Here is a 17,848-nt window from a genome sequence, read left to right on the forward strand (position 1 = left end):
TCTCTTCGAAGGAGAAGTTGTCACCCCAATGGACCCTAGATTTTCTGCCAGAGAGAAAAGATTTAAGCCAACTATGCTTCTGTGGAACAGTTTGCGACCTTCAAGCAAGCTTAAGTTGGTTATGATCTAAGATCAACAGCTGCACTGAGATCGAGCAGTGCAAGGAGCCCAGTGCTCCCCTTTTCCACAATGCTTAACATGTGGGACTGAACATTGCTCTTTCAGTAATACGTGCTGCACGAAATCCAGACTGCTGACCGTGTAGGATTTCATTAGCTTACACATAAGTTTGAAGTTGAGAGGTAGCAATCCTGTCTAATACCTTGAGCAGAAAATTATAGTTTGTTATCAGTCTTAAGTTACCTGGATCTCTTTGATCTAGCTCTGGTTTTTTTTGCCAACGGTGTAACAGTGACAGATTTGATGCTTTCCAGGACATATCCATCACGAAAAGATGCATGCACCATCTTGGTGAGAAGGGGAGCAAAGATGTTTGCATTTTCCAAGATATGTTTAGGGGGGGGTGACATTTCCGCGCATGTGGAGGGTTTCATTGAACTCAAAGTTTTGGGCATTTCCTCTGTGGTAATCCTTTTAAAGTGGAATGGCTTCTGATAGCATGAGATTGTAACTCCTAATGGAGGGGTCCGTTTGACGCGATTACTTTTTGGCACTTCATGAGCAGGTCCCTGGCTCTGACTTTTTCAGTGAAGGCTGATTGAACTTTATCACAATCTTCCTGGGATGAGAAAATTATGGAATTAATGCTTTGAGCTTTTCAATTTAAATCGATTTAAAAAAATGTAAAACAATGTTCTTGTGGAATTTTCCGCTGTCCATTTGTTCATTGAAATAATTTTTCTGTGTGTCACATATCCACCTAATCTGTCCTCTCTTCTTTTTTCTTTTTGTAGTGCAACTAGGGTATTGTTAAACCATTTCTGATGGTTATTTGATCTTACTAAGTTTTTTGTGGGGCTTGTTCCACCATTTGATTAGCATGGAGTAGGAAGTTTGCAATCAATTTGTTCCACGAATCTTCCTCTTTAGATCCCGCTAATGTTTTCGAAATACATTGCTCTAGATGTACTGGATACATTTTTTTTATAGTTCCTATTTTTGATTTTTATTGGCACATTCTCTTGGTTATTCCTCGTGGGAGTTTTTACGGTCAGAAATAAATGATATTATATACATACATATACATATACATACATACATACACGTGGCATTGCCCTAGCAGCAGAGTCGTGCATACTTAAATACGTAGGGACATCCACACCAGTGAAACCAACCTGCGTGACCTGGAACAGACATATGCATCTGGACCTGACATGACGACCCTGGGGGACATTCAATCCGAACTGGACAGATTTCGGGTGCATGCCGATAGGGAACCCAGGCCTGGCGAGGAAATACAGAGAGGGCAAGTGCCCTGGTAGGCTACTGGCCAGGATGGTGAAACAAGCGCTAGGCAGTCACCACATTGCAATAATACAGGACTCATCGGGTCGGTCGGTCCACAGCACAGCAGAAGTGAACCAGGTGTTCCACTCCTATTCCACACTGTATGCCAACTCAGAAACGGCGACCCTTCCAGATATAGAAGCGTTCCTAGACAGCCTACCGCTGTCTAAACTGTCTGAAGAAGCTAGGGCTACTCTCGACCAAACTGTGAACAAAATATTCGGTGCCATTGAAGTACTCCCACCCAGCAAGGCCCCTGGCCCGGACGGTCCGACAATGGAATTCTTTTAAACACTTAAATCCTCCCTTGCCCCTAGACTGCTTGCGGTATGGGAAGAGGCACACGCCATCTGAATACTCCCCTTACCCTCCGAGAGGCAGTAATTACCATCTTACTCAAACCCAATAAACCTCCCGAGCAATGTGGCTCCTACCACTCCCTCTCACTTAGAAATGTTAAAATAATCGCTATGGTGCTGGCATCACGGTTAGCTCTGTACATGGAATATATTGTCCATCCAGTTAAAGTTTTGTCCCCGGCACTCAACCTGGAGGTGCCTTTAATATCCTGGCACAGATTGACCCAGACTCACAGGAGGCTGCCGCGGCCCTAGGTGTGCAAAAGGCCTTCGATTCTGTTTCCTAGCAATTTATGTGGGCGGTACTGGAAAGGGGCAACTTCGGGCCCGGGTTTATATCATGGGTCCGGCTGTTGTACACGATGCCCTCCGCCAAAGTCAGAGCAAACAGAGTGCTCTAACCCCCTATAGACATCAATAGCGGAACCCAACAAGGCTGTCTACTGTCTCCCTTACTATTTGCTATAGTGATAGAACCATTTGCTGATGCAATTCGCAGCAGGCACACACAGAAAGGGATCCAACTTACTGGCAAGCCAGAAATTCTCTCGCTTTATGCAGACAATAGCCTATCATTCATTCGTGACCCAGCGAGGCATCTGGCATCTATTATGCAATAAGTTCTCTCCTTCAGCATCCTGTCTGAGCTGCGAGTTAACTGCGCCAAGTCACAGCTATTACCACTTACTGATGCAACCACCCTCCCACCAGACCTTATGGGCTTCGCACCAGAAATTAAATACTTAGGGGGGACTGTGACACGTGATAAGATCTCCTTTATGCCAAAACTATGGTGTACACTAAATTACGTACCTGGGCGAAAGTCCCACTTGAAAAAGCAGGGAGTGTGGCACTACTTAAATGATTACTCTTCCCATGTTATTATACTATTTCCAGAATGTGCCACTGTGGCCGGGAGCAATATTTTTTCAATACACTTAAGGTGGCAATCAACAACTTCATGCGGCACGCTGGGGCAGTCCGGCTGAAATGAGAGATCATATAAGCAAGGTGGCCTCGCCGCCCCAAACTTTTTAAAATACTGGATTGCCGCACAGGCACACTATGCAGCTTACTGGTTCGATGAAGACTCAAATCTGCACCTAAAAAAAATTCTAAAAAATTCTAAAAAAATTCAAAAAATAAAAACAAAAAACAACCAAAAAAAGGGCGACTTGCGGCAGGTACTCATGACATCCGATCGTTGATACGCCCATCACAACAGAAGGACCCTAAGGGTATTGATCCAGGTATTGAAAAGTGATCTGTGATACTAAATCAGAAATGTTTAATTGCACTATAGAGTCGACCCCGCTGAACTGTCTATTTCAACAACTCACCCAATTACGATGCGACTTGTGTAAACTAGCAAGCCTCTGTTTGCTACTGGCAATTCAAAATATACCGTTATGGATTCGCCCCACTGTGGCGCAATGGCTGCGGGGCGTCAGATATGGAAAATCGATGGTTCCTACTGCAACCCATGAACTGTAAGCCCAGAGACATATGGCACCCTTTCCGCATCTACCTGTTAACACCTCAAATGCAGGCACATGATGCTCACGCCCCGCCACCTGACTGATGTGTTCGATTAGGAGAAGTAGAGACAAGGTGGGAGGAGTCAAGGTCCGCCCACTCAGAGTGGAAAGAGGCCACCTGGCCGGGCGGCCAGTAGATAGTGGCCACAGTGAGAGAGGGGCCAGGGGAGAGAGGGCCTGCAGACCAGGCATGCAAAGGAGGAGCAGTCCTGCATAGGAATGATAGATGCAGGGATCCACTCTGGATCACATATTGCGGGAGTTTGTCCCTTCTGCCCAAGTGGAAGCCCCCCCCCCGGAGACTGGGGAGGTGAGCCCGCTCTGCAACATCCTCCCCAGTGGTCGAGGCAAGTGGGACCGCACAGGAAGAGACCCCCCCGCCCCCTTTTGGGACAAGGACTCCCATTCCTGTGAGGCACTCCATAGAAAATCTTCAAACAATACCTCTTTGAACACATCATATGGGAACCTGTATGAAGAAAAACCCAGTATGTGTTAGTCACCCAGAAACAATAAATATTTCTTTAAAGGAAAAATCCCATTTAACTTGGATGAGGACGATGACGTGCAGAGGAGAGAAGCCACCGGAGAGGGAAAGAGAGCAACTTGGACATATGCCAGAGAAGTCCCAAGGCTACGTCATGCATGAGGAGGGAGGAGACTGGCAAAGAGAAAAGCCAGAGAGTTGCAAAACGGCAAGCGCAGAATTAGATGCGCTGCGTGTTACCCGTAACAAAACAAGAGAAGGGAAGTCGGACGCAGGGCGTCCTGAGAGAGAGAAAGACAGAGAAAGACAGAGAAAGACAGAAAGCGGCAAAGAGGAAAGGGGGCGAGGGAAAGAGATATCGTATAGTAGTCCCATTGAGCCAAGACACATTCCTCAACACCACCTAGACATTGCTGGAAGTTCACCTCCAGCTCGGAGCCACATCAGCAAGACATTGTTGGTATGCAAATTAGCCCAAATGCACATTGTTTCCTCCAGGAAATTGTCTTCGTCTTAAGGGTAGTGCTACTTTATACATAGCTTGATCAATTCAAGAGACTTTTCGCAAGGCGGTCAGAACTACACGTCTGTTTTCACCCTTATTAGGGATCATCAGTGCAGTATAGTGCCGACAGCCTTGTGGTTGGAGCATTGGGTGATCAGGTGAAAAGAGGGCCATTCTCTCAAAAACAAAAAAGTAGTTTTAAATACATTTAAAAAGGGCTTACTGTTCAGGTTCAAGGGGACGGGTGTTGATCAACCCAGCGCCGGATCAGTGGGTGCCATCCAGTTCAGTTTGTGGTCTCATACCTGGTTTTTGCAAGGTGTTCCCCCTGGGAAGCCATATATATGTCATTTCCCCCCTAGCTTCTATCAAGGTTCTCCCTGGCCAGTTCTCCTGCCCCATCTACTCATAGTCTACCCTTGCAGTCTCGTGGTGAAGCCTTGGCAGCTCATCCCTCCACCAGTCTTTCTACTCCCTCATACTATGGGACTTCTCAGTATGTTCCGGTAATCTATATGGTGATATGATATGATAAGGCATTTGTAACGCGCCTATACACAAGTGTTTCAAGGCGCGACGAGGCAGGGGGGGGGGGGACAAGGGGAGACAGACAACAATCTTACTAGGCCAGGTGTCATTCAGATCACGCAAGTGCAAGGGTAGAGGGGAAGGGAAAAGTGCATGGGGAAAGGGAGAGGGGAAAGTGCAGTACAGGGTTATTAGCATACAGCATACAGGATGAATAACAAGGGCCAGCTGGTGGCAAGTGCGAGGTAAGTGCAGACAAGTGCTGGGAAGGGGGGCTGTATGGATACAGACCAGTCCCGTAGTGCAGGGGTTGCCGTGGAGGCAGTGCAGGGGAGAGTGGCTGGGCCGAGAACGGTGAATGGCCCAGTTGCAGATTCAGTGCAGTTTCAGTAGTATTAGCAGGGGAGAGGGGAGAGAAAGCGGAGGCAAAGAGGAAGGTTTTGAGGTGCTTCCGGAACAGGAGGTGGTTCTCCTCAAGTTTCAGGGAGGCAGGAAAGCTGTTCCAGAGGGAGGCCCCTGCAGTGGAAAGAGATCTGCCCCCAACTCGTTGTTTGGAGAAGCGGCTGAACCTGAGGGAGTTGGAGGCGGATGAGCGAAGAGCTCGAGAAGGAAGATATTTAGGAAGAGAGTTGAAGGTATTTTGGCCCAAGGCCCCAGACGGCCTTGTGGACAATGCAGAGGGTTTTGAACCTGATCCTCGCAGTCACTGGGAGCCAGTGTAGTGATTTCAGTCCTGGAGAGATACGGTCCCTGGGCTTGAGGCCAAGGACAAGTCTTGCAGTCCTGTTCTGGATGAGTTGCAAAGGGCGGAGAGTAGAGGCGGGCAGATTTAGATAGAGGCTGTTACAGTAGTCCAGCTTAGAGAGAACCAGGGCTCTAGAGACAGTGAGCTTCTGGGGGAAGGAGAGGAAAGGAAGGATACCTCTGAGGAGGTGTAGCTGGTAGTGACTTCTTAGATACGTCGGATATGTGAGGAGAGAAGGAGAGTGTGGAGTCGAAGATGACCAAGGTTTTTTGCCTTGCAGGTAGGAGCAGGAAGAGGGCCCAGAGAGGCCGGCCAGAGAGCAGCAGGGAAGGAGGGAGTGGGAGTGCCGATGAGTAGAATCTCAGTCTTACTGGCATTAAGGCAGAGGTCATTGGCGGCACACCATTCCTGGATAGCAGAAAGACAGTCAGAGATGAGGGAAGGAGAAGAGGAGGCCGAGGGTAGCCTGAAAATGAGCTGGCTATCATCCGCATCGCACTGAAAGTAGGGGCAGAGAGCGGCGATGTGGTGGGCGAGAAGTGCCAGATACATAGCACCTACTGCCATTGGTATGGCCTTGAAACACTGTATGGCTGAACGCCCTTCAGAGAACCGTAGTCCGAGATGTGAAGGAAGGATTCAAAATGGCACGTGTGCGTTTTTAGCCAGCACAAACGTAGGGAGTACCTTGTTCCCCAATAGCAGCCCATATATAATCAGATGAGAGGATAGGTGCTGTGACAGTATATCAGGAGAGTCAAGGAGAATGGTTATGTGAACACCTCGACCAAATGTTATCGTGGTACTGAGCTGTATTCTGGTGGTGGTGGTATCTGTATGGCTGCGGAAAGTCGAATTTAAGAAAGGAAAGTCGAATTTAAGAACAGTGAAGAAAAAGTAGTGTCATGGAACGCAACAGTTGTGAGGTGCAAAGATGCAAATAAAGCCACTCCAGGAAGCACTGTCTGAAGAAAATGCAATGGGCCTCATTACGATACTGAGGGTAGCCGTGCCGGTAAATGCCCATTCGCAGGCGCCGGAAAAAAATGCTCCCCATTCCCATTGAGCCCCATAGGGCTCAATGGGAATAGGGGGGGGGAGGGGGGAGTCTGATGCACCGGCACCATTCAGGACATGCTCTGCTCGCGGGTGCCGGGACGTCCGCCAGGTCAGACAGGAAGGCACCCGCAAGCAGACCTTTTAGTTTGCCGGTCCGGTAACAGCAGTACCGGTAGCTTACCGGTACCGTTGTTATCGGATCAGCAAACTTATGAGGCCCAATGTGGTGGAACACAATAGTGAGAGTAAAAAAATGCCACACTGCATCAAACAACAAGGTCTGCTACCTGAGAATTGCTGCAAACGGCCTTAGCCGGTCCCTGGCGGGGCTGGAGCACCAGGGCAAACAGGGAAACAGGGATAGAACGTGCCCAGGGAAGGTGCCCTTTGCCGGCTACACTGGGGGAAGAGTTTCAAATACGGTGTTCTGGGTCTCGTGACCAACCACACCAATTGGATGCGGCGCGGTGGAGGCAGAGCAGGGTCTTGAGGATGCAAAGCGCTGATGCACTTTAAAAAGAAAATGCCCCTAAATCAATTTAATTACAAGGCAATGCCTGCTTGATCCCTGGGTTTCCTCTTCTCTTCTCAGTTGCGGCAAGCAGGGCTGTTGCTCTGATGGTGTACTCCTCCCTCTCACTAGAGAGTCAATCCTTTCCTGCCCGTCTCAATTTTACTCTCCCTTGCAACCGCTGGTTGTCTCCTTTTCTTCACCCTATGGGTACCTTCAATTTCTAGTACCTTCTTCAACAAAATCCTCTGCCTTTCCAATATCGGGACACTATGTGTCAAAGAATGTCGTCTCCCGCTTACCCTGCCATAGACCGCTCCCGGGTATCGTCCCCTGTTCTTTCTTCAGCAACCTCATTCGACTCCCATTTCACACAATTATCACTTTCCTTCTTACTTAACCCAATATTGCTTTCTCTCTTCCTTCCATTAATCACTTTATCTTGTACTACATGTCTCTTCCTCTTGGATAATACTCTGAGTCTCACAGGCTATATATCTGTCACTGCTCAAAACCAATCTCGCTCTCCATCCTCAACTCAAATTCCCACTCCTGCTTTAACTCTGCAAAGATTTCCCACAAAATACTTTCCCTTCTCCTCTCTGCCCTACACTACAATGTTCTCTTCCTCTCCCCAGTTGACACCCCATCATCTCTCTGAAAGATGGTATACATCTGTCTCTGTTCCAAAATCGTTACATACAACTATATTTCGCCTGTCTCACTTTGTTACTCTTGTATCCGATCTATTCATGCCTGTCCAAAAGTCCTTCAAACAAACCTGTCTGAACACATTCCAGTTCTGTATCTTTATTCACAAGTCTTCCCACCAATAACTTTCTCAGAGACTACGACCATTTCTCTTCAGACCATCGAGTCCTTTTTTTTAATTGCCTAAACCCGTTACTTCGGACGTGCAAAGTAATACACGTATGTTCGTTGCACATCACTCCTCACTCCCCCAGGCTGCTTCTTCTGTCACCACACACCAGTCCCTGTTCCAAGAGCTCCACCTCTATCCAAGCCTTCCTCTGAAAGACAGTTTTCCTGCTCAGCCCCTCCACAGACTGACAACTGCTTTTTCTGCTGACTTGATTTTAAAAGACCAGCCTCTAAGAACACTGGAGACATTTTTCTCAAAGATATAGTCTATCCCAATGCAATGACTACACATTTGCGTATGACAACGTTACCTCAAGATGAGATAGAACACGTTTTTGTCCATTAGGATGGACTTCCATTCGATGGTCTCATACCTTCTATCTGGACACAAGGCTGGCTGTGTCTCAGCCTGGGCTAACTGCATCCTGATTTTAATGAGCAAGTACTTTTAAAGAGGGTGCGGGCATGGAGAGAGTTGGGAGGGCTCATTAACTTTAAACCATTCTTTAAGTATTTTTATAAATTCATGCACCTTTGCAGAATCGTAAAGCCCAATCTGCGGAACTGTGACCCCATGAAGAATTGTGCTGTGGGCTTTCGGCAGTTTGGGGGGTGGGGGGGTACTGAGATGCACAAATTGCCGTTTGCAGGATTTTAAGACTCGGAATTCAGCACATCTGCAACTACATCAATAGTTCTGGATAAACACTGACATTATCTGGGTCACTCTGTAAATGATAACAGAATTAATTACTTCTGCTGCTGTGTAAGTGTGTACTAGAACCTTTATTACGTTACCCTGTCCCCATCATTTATTATTCCATTTGGTTCAAGTTCTTAATTTTAGACTAATCATTGGGTATAGCAATGGCTTTTCTCGCAGAGAAGAATTTAGTGGAAAGAAAATAACATTGCCATGGATGTTGGTGATCAAAATGTCCACTACATAAAACAAGGAGCCTTACAGATTGTATTTCATCTGTAAAAATGAATATAGGATTCTGGTTAGATTTGTAAATAACAGAAAACGAGAAAGCAGGTCTCTTGGTTAAGTCCCCCGTGGAGTCAGTCACAGGCCATGGTTTACTCTAGGCAAAATGATAGGAAAGTTTGAAAAAGAAGTGACTTTTCATTTTAAAATGTTCAATGTCTGTAGTGAGTAGGCTGAAGACAGCAGCTGTCCCAGAAGTAACCCTGCCCGTTTAGGCAGAAAACGTTGTTTGTCTTTATTTATAAGGGTCCACTTCAATGTATAGCCATGTGTTCTCTAAGCAATTACCACGTTTCTGTTAAAGGTATAAAAAGGAGCATGACTCTCCAACAAGACCAGAGTCCCCCTTGACAGGCCGATAGACGCTGCTGAAGTAGAATGTGCCATTGATGCCTTGCTCCGACAGCCTCCCCCAATACTTTTACAAATGCTATAAGTCCCTCCTCATACCCCAAATGTCTGCCCTATGGGCCGAGGCCTGTGCAAAGGGAGAGCAACCCCCCCCCCACACTCAGAGAAGCCATCATTACAGTACTCTGTAAAACCCAGTAAGCCCCCAAAGCAATGTGGTTCATATCGCCCCTGGTCACTCATCAATAGCGACGTAAAAATATTTGCTAAAGTGCTAGTCCTTAGCCTTGCCCCCTAAAGGACATCTCGTGGAAGTTGACCAGTCTGGGTTTGTCCCAGGCCACTCCACTTCTCTTAACATGAGGCGCCTATTCAACATCCTGGCCTGAATCAATCCTAATGTTGAAGCAGTCGCTGACTCGGTGTCCTGGAGAGTCCTCGAAAAGTGCAACTTCGGCCCCTGCTTCATTTCATGGATACGATTACTCTGCACCATGCCAGTAGCCAGAGTTTGCACTAATGGCCAGCCCTCCGCTTCGCTCAACATATGGAGAGGGACGATGCAGGGCTGCCCGCTTTCCCCACTCATATTTGCAATAGTAATAGAGCCTTTGGCTGATTTGCTGCACCTAAAACATGCGCACAGGGATTTAAGACTCACGGGTTCTCCCGGGACAATTTCCGTGTAAGCAGACAACTAGCTACTCTACATTAGAGACCCTGACCAGTATCTTGCGCCCATCATGCGAGATGTTCACCGTTTCAGACATCTGTCTGGTTTGCGGGTCAACTGCGCCAAGTCCGAACTATTGCCGCTAAACGACTCTACTGCAGCCACCACGACCTCATGGGATTCACTTGGTCTCACTCAGAGGTCAAGTACCTTGGGATCATAATCTCAAGGCAATAGAGTTCGCAATATGCTCAAAACTACAGATCCTACTTACAGCAGCTTAAGCCGAAACTACGTACCCGGCGAAGCTGCCCATCACACTCGTGAATGGGGTGTCCCTCCTTAAAATGATAATACTATTGCAATTACTTTACCGCTTTTTTGAATGTACCGATATGGCCTGGTACTGCACTGTTCGATGACCTGGGGACTGAGGTAAACAGATTCCTGTGGCATGCTGGAGCAGTGAGGCTAAAATGGTCCACGCTCACGAGACCATACAATCGAGGAGGCCCTGCTGCTCCCGAGCTCAAGCTCAAAAAGCAGCGTACTGGTTTGCGGATGGCCCTCTGCTCCCACACGTTAAAATCGAGAGGTAAGCCGCCGGGACCCCGAGACCTTTGTTCTCTTATGTTCCCTCCACTGTTGAAAGACCCTGGCGCGCCCAGTCCTGCGGCTGTCACAGAGCTGGCGTGGGATAAAGCAAGGAAACTGATTGGCAACCCTCATCCATTCCATAGGGATCTCCCGCTGTGGATCCTCAGCCTGGGATTCAGCTGAGCAGCTGTTGCCGCTTGGGCGGTGGATGGCTACTCCCACTCTGGGCGATATGGACGACACGGGCTCCTTTGTGGCGTGGGATGACCTTCCTAAACCCCCGAACATGCAGTCATCTCTGTGGCTGCATTACTCAGGGCGCTGCTGTGCATTTACGAAGACATGGAGGGAGTTCCCCTCGCTTCCCCCAGATGAGCCACTCTTATTAGAATTAGTAATAGCCAGTGCGGCCCTTCTGGAGTGGTATCTAGACTGTACAAGCTGTTCCATGACCAGACTGACAAACCGCTAACCAGGCTGCAGAACACATGGAGTAGGGAACTGGGAATCAATATCACTGACGAGGGCTGGGAAACTATGTGCATGCGTATGTTTCTCTCAACACCATGTTTTGATTCATCCAATTCAAGGTCCTGCACAGATTTCACTCCACCCCGGCTAGGCTACACACCATGTTTCGTGACCATTCTCCTCTATGCCCTAGATGGCGCAGGCTATTTTCATAGGATATGGGATTGCACCAGCATCTCGGGATATTGGTTGGGGATTTGCTTGGCTGTATCCTTACTTTAACTTCATTTCATTTCTTTTATATAGCGTACAATGGACCCGAAGGTGTGATGGCGCATACAAACATACAACAAGAAACATAACATAAAACAGAAAAAGAGGGGTGCAAAAGCACAGAGAAACAGTAAATCACTATTAGCAAAATACATGAAAGAATACATCCTTAAGCATAGATTATGGGAGAATGAAAGGTCGTTTGATCATAACGTAGGCAAGGCTTAATCGAGGCGGGGGGCCTAGAGTATCAATTTACAATTCGAGCTGTGCCTAGGGAGATATTTACATGATCTAAGATAGGTGGGTAAAGTGCTAAACCCGCAGCCCACTAGGACACAGTCACTAGATTGCTGCGAGCACCAGTCACCGAGATCAATCCTGCGTACAATCTTCAGGTCTGATGTTCTAACTACACCAGGTCAACATTAGTTATCACAAAGTTCCTTTGGTCCAGAATAAAAGGATTTAGTACCCATATTGTGGTGCCTTCCTGGTATGTAGGCTCCTAAAGGTCAGCTGTTTGGTGTTAGGGCCCAATGATTGTTTGGCGGAGATTTGATCAGGAGTGGAGGTAGGCAAATCGAAGGCCTCTCGTGAAGGGTCACCCACCAAGCAGGGGGCAAGCAGGACAGTCTCCAACTGCCGAGGCAAGCCTGAGGGGGTAGGCACTATAACAGCTGTTTGGCAGCCCTGGTGAACACCAAAATGGAGGGGAGTAGTTTGTGCAGAGTTATCGGTTCCTTCTCGATTAGGCTTCTGCCGGTGTAGAAGTGGTGGTATAGGCGTGTTAGAAGTCAACATCAATGTCTGAAAGTCTTCCATATTGGAGCAGACTGCAATGTCCCGCAGCATCTGCTCCTTAAAAAGACACAAAGACTCCGACGTCTTGAGGTCGGCAGCCCCCCCTATCTATGCTTACTGCTGAAACACTCTGTCTGGTTCCCATTAGCGGATTGTTGGGGAAACCCCAGGTGTACTCCCAACGGTGTGTGACCATCAACGTTAAAGGACTCCTTATTTATGGGAGTGGACCCATTGCTCACTCCTATCTCAGAAGGATTATCGACTTTTGGCTGTAGGAACATCGGTATGCGTGGGGAAGCGCATATAGCTTTATCAGCATTGTTAGGTGCATCATTCTTAAACTCGTTCAACAAATCTTTGTTGATATGCAGCAATTTGCTGACAGAAAGCTGTTCGAGAAGGAGCTTCTGTCTCCTTCTGGTGCTATGTGCCAGGACTTCTAATAGCCCATCGTTCCTCCTACGAGGGGCAATGGGTGACAAACACAAGGAGGGTTCCTCCCCAGTTGTGGCATTAAGAGAAGGGCTGAGGGAGCCATGCCCAAGGGAGAGAGCTCTTTCAGCTTCCATGCGCGGGGAGAGAGGGATCAAGGAGAGCAGGAAGTAAGTGAAAATGAACAGTGACCTGACCAAAAACAGTAATAATCACCAGAGAGGCCAACAATGGAGCCGCTTACCTGCCCATACTGCCCAAGCCAGATGGAGCATTGGGTGTATAGGAGACGTGCGCTCGCTGCTATCCCGGACGCTGGTCGTCAAACACCATCAGTGTTGGGATACAGCAGAATGCTGGCGGGACTAGAGAGCGAGAAGATTAGGACAAGCAGAAGGCTCTGGATCAGTGGGGGCAGAGTGGGGGGTGTCAAGGGGGGGGGGGTCGAGAGCTGTGGGTGCGCTGATGTTTGACTCGGCTACGTTTGACTGCACAGTTACTCCAGACATGAGCTGCTTGTTTCACAGGTTCTATGCACTTGAGGGAACCACCCATAAGCTTGCCAGCCTCTACATGATTCTAGCCGTGCACCATATATTGCTACTGTGGCTTAGACCTGCTAGCCCAACCTTTGAACACTGGCTTTGTGAGGTCACCTGGGCAGAAATGCAGAACTGGTAGGTTACAACTTGAAACAGCAAACCCTGAACACCGCCTTTTTGACCACATGACCCCACCACTATCCTCTGGCTTCATTAACGGCCATGTGCACAAAACTAAACACCAAAGCTGCATAAAAAAAAACTTCATGATAAGAATGAAAAAGGAGGTTGGGTTACCTGAGCAGTCAGAAACCTTTTCAGGGCATTTCCAGGTCTCAAGTTCATTCCTTTTACCACACAGCACACAATATATGGTCGCACATCTTTTACAGCAGGGGTTACTTTAACTTCGACTGGTGTTGAATTTTCAGAAATGTGGAGAACCTGGACCATCATTGCATTTACATCTTCCACATCCTCATCATCACCTTCTTTCTTTCCTTTTTTATCCTTCCTTTTCTTTTTATCTTTTTCTCTCATGTCATCCTTCTCGCCATTCTCTTTGCCCTTTCCTTTCCCTCCTCCTCGCCCACCAACACGTAAATAATCCAACACAGATTTCGTCTGGCAGCCATTGACCATCTTCTCCAAGCGTTTGTCTTTCAGCTTATTACCTTTAAAATTGATTTCTTTCAGTTTGGTACAATCTGCCAGCTCAGAAGGTATTTCAGTCAGTTTGTTACTGGAGAGGTCAAGACTCTGGAAATGGAAAATAGAACAAATTGCCATAAATATTCAAACAATCCCAGTGTTCAGATTTTGTTTTTGCATATATGGAGATTTTAAAAATAGATCAGACACCATGATTTTATGAACAGGACCAACATCAAGCATTCCCGATCTAGGGCATTTGAGGTGACATCACTCAAAATGTTGCACTATACCCTTAAAAGAGCTGGTGGTTTTGAGAGCTACAAGGCACATTTTGAACCCAAACACCAAGATGGTGGTTGGCAGCTGCGCTATTTGAACGAAAATACTGCCTATTCAATTTGAAGATTAGAGATAGAGGTCACATGAAGCTAACATTGACAAAGCCATGAAGACAGTGCTTGCATCGGTTTGCAGGCACCATTTTGACTTGGATAATGGTATTAACACAAAACTGTTATCATACTGATTCATGGAGCAATGCAAAGTATATTTTTGCAGTGCCAAGCTACTGTGCATCAGTGAAAAGTCACTTTGCACCGTGCAAAAAATTCCATGAATCAGGCCCTATGTGTCAAGGATCAAAAGGTTTACCAAATCTGGTGTGGCATTTCGTAGTTTTGAAGGCGGATCTGCAATAACAGAAGATAAAGTCCCCCGTATTCATGTGGTCCTATGAAATAAATGAGGGGTCAGATCGTACAGACCTGAGCAAATTTTTTTAATCCTTAAATCTACATTTTCTTTTAGCAGAGAGCCAATATAAATAGATGTGCAATATTAACTTGTGCAAGTTAATTGAGATATTTCGAAGCTGACAGTATACTGGAAAATAAAGGTGTAGCAATTCCAGTTACCAGCACGTTTAAATATACTCTAGTACTAGATATTATCTAATGTAGAATGCCTACAATTATGTGACTAAACCTGTACCTGGTCTTTTAGCTTTGAATAGTGAAAGCCTCTCTACCTTATCCCTTTTAGATAGGCTGTGCAACACCCGGAGCCTAAGTAGAGGTTGTTAGAGAGAGGGACAGGGTGTTCTTCTAGTAGGGACAGTGTCTGTATGTGTGAACAAATAGCAGTTGATACATATACATTATACTTTGAGGTTTTCTCCACAGACCGTTACAGAGTGCTACAATGTTGTATTTTTAACGGTAGGAATGCAAAATAGACCATTTGGTCTCTAGCTATACCCTTTGTGTTACTGCTAGGATATATGAACCACTAATGTGCAACGGTTATGTGCAAGACTATGTACATTAATATATTTTGCATAATTAACATAATAGCAAAAATATAGTTTTATATTCAGCTAACTAGAAAAATAGTTTAAGAAAATGTAACATTTGTAAAATGTAAATGGTGTATTTTTTTTAATGGAATGGGATGAATCACAATATACAAAAGTGCCATTCCATTAATTGCCTGACAACCCACCAAATGGTATCACGTACTTTGAGAGTTCTGAGCTGGCCATTTATGACCCAGGTAGGCCTTGTCATCACAGAACCACAATCAGAAGGCTCCTTGAAATTAGGCTCCTCAGGTCATTAGTTGTTACAGTTCCCATCCCCTTGAATAACTTACAGATGTCAGACTCCAGGTATCTGCAGACATAAATTGAATCCTGCTTGGAAGACCTAGTTGGTGAGCACTTCTGATAAGTTGGGGGAAGACTACTTCTCAGAATCTATTCCTTGTATGTTTAGGAGGTTTTGCAGAGGCCCTGTAGCAGATGGAGGCTGTAAATGGGTAACATGCATTTTATTTGCAAGGCCTGTTTGAAAACAAAGCAAACAGTTGGTCCTTTGCCGAATCAGGAGTAACATTTTATAGTCCAGCTTCAAAATTCGAGTTTCTCTTGCCTTGGGCAAGCCATCCCCCAGTTATGTAGTTGATGGGAAGAAATTGCCATTTTACTTCATAGGCCAGTTTTATTCACAAATGCAGCCTATAAAGTCATATGCTTTTCTACATTTCCACATTGCAACTGTCACTTCGAACAGGAAAACAATATAACATTGTATTTGCAATCAATCTCCTGTCAAAGAGTTACACTACAAGTTTATGTAGGTTTTGATTTTATAATGCTTATTCTTAATCCCGTAAAGAATACAAAAATAACGCAGACAGAACTGCGATGTTTACTCAAGACGGTGTGCCTTTACATACCAGGTTAGCAGTTTTCCATTTAATATAAAGTTGCTGGAAACCTTCAGGTAAATGGAAAAATGTATGTTTGCCCTATTTACTGTGGACATATACCCTTATTGTAGATGGGCTGCTGACATCACAATACTTCCTTGCATGCGTCTTTTTCAGATGCTGTGCGCATAATACAATTCACTTGTTTATTTTCAAATATGTTTTTTTTTCTTTGCATCCTTTCCTTCAGTATAGATTTCCCAACTCTTTTATACAAAAATCTGGCAGCCCCTCTACCCAGTGCAAACACAGCCAAAGATCCTGTTCTGTGGGTAGGTGCCCGCTTGGGAGGGGCTCCAACCACGTTTTAGCTCACTGTACTTTTCACAAAGAAGAAAATCCATCTTGCATATTAATCTGGTCCCACCCACCTGGGCAGTCCAGCACCGAACTGCTATGCAATTCTCCTCGGATCAAGAGTACCAGCTGCAAACCCAGACTCTTGCCCCAGCCAATCCAAGTGGTGGTGGGTTGTGCCAGGAAGTCAGGAGTATTATTGTGGGCTGGGAACGTTACTGTAGCCTACCTTTTGTTGTTTTTGTAATGAGTTGAAACTTACGTTGGCGGAATAAATAAGGGGCCAGGTGGGCATTTACGGTGGGGATAGTGGGACAGCCTGTACCATGGAAGCAATGTGGAAGATAGAGTCCAGTGTCGACTCCGAGTGGCCAAATCCTCACTGGCCTTGCCCATCTCCAGTGTATTGTAATACATGCTTTTACTGGATGGTGCTAGGACACGATGGTTGACGTTTTTGTGCATCCCCTCGTTTCATGCACAGACGTTCTTCAGCAAATGAAGGAGAGTGGTTAAAATGTTTAAATTGTGCACCCTGGCTAAGGGTGTGCAGAGCCAAAGGTTTTAGACCAGGAAACAGCATATAGCGATGTATTGTTCTTTGCTACCGTTCACTCCTTCTGAAAACCTCACCAACTATGAGCCCTTTGCTCTCAGCCCGTCACTGCAGCCTCACGCTCTGCCCATGTCAATATACCCCCTTGCCAAACCAGCTCCCCCCACCCCCCACATCCCAAAGACTTTCAAATCAACCATCCTGGTCACCACATGCACTGTAAGGCAGAGTCACTTCAAATGAACAATATGTCCAATTAAAAGCCTCCATGACAGCAATCCCTTCAACCAACTGTGACCTAAAATTAACGTGTTCTACCACAGAACAACCATCATTCCACTTCCTACTAAGAGGTCTCGAATTGTAACCCTCAATACCAACAGTCTCGAATTGTAACCCTCAATACCAACAATCGATCACGCCAGATACTACGGGATCCCTACACATCTCTCCAAGGTTTTATCATGCCTCCCTTCGCCAACTCACAAGCCAATCTCAGCCACAATGCACTACCATGGTCATAAGCATTGGTCTTAATTGGTCCCCATGTACAAGTCAAAATTATATGTTCCTTTCCAATTGGTATCCGCGTACAAGTCAAACCTTATGCATTTGTATGCTCTCCTCTTTAGCCCCTTACGTTTAACGTTTAAATGCTGCCTTAGTTGAAGATTATTCTTAAGTTTAACATTCAATGTCACTCATATATGGAGGACACTGGTCCTAATTAGAACCCTGTCTTTAAATATGTTTAGTGCATATTAAAATCTGGTGAGCAAACAATTTTCAACTAAATCACTGAAATGGAGCCCGGATTTTGAGACCTAAACAAACCCCATTCTGAACCCGTACTCA

General features: G+C 46.1%; 1 protein-coding gene across 2 annotated transcripts in view; it reads right to left on the reverse strand.

Moving 5' to 3' along the window:
- LRRC47 (leucine rich repeat containing 47) overlaps window positions 1-17,848 on the reverse strand; it is a 377,551-nt gene that overhangs the window by 350,015 nt on the left and 9,688 nt on the right. For both annotated transcript variants that reach the window (XM_069610248.1, XM_069610249.1), the window contains exon 2: window positions 13,516-13,977. In XM_069610248.1, coding sequence (XP_069466349.1) covers window positions 13,516-13,977 — 462 coding nt within the window. The remainder of the gene's footprint in view (window positions 1-13,515; window positions 13,978-17,848) is intronic.

This window comes from Ambystoma mexicanum, chromosome 8 (genome assembly GCF_040938575.1).
Source record: "Ambystoma mexicanum isolate Mex_15411 chromosome 8, UKY_AmexF1_1, whole genome shotgun sequence".
Lineage (NCBI taxonomy): Eukaryota > Metazoa > Chordata > Amphibia > Caudata > Ambystomatidae > Ambystoma > Ambystoma mexicanum.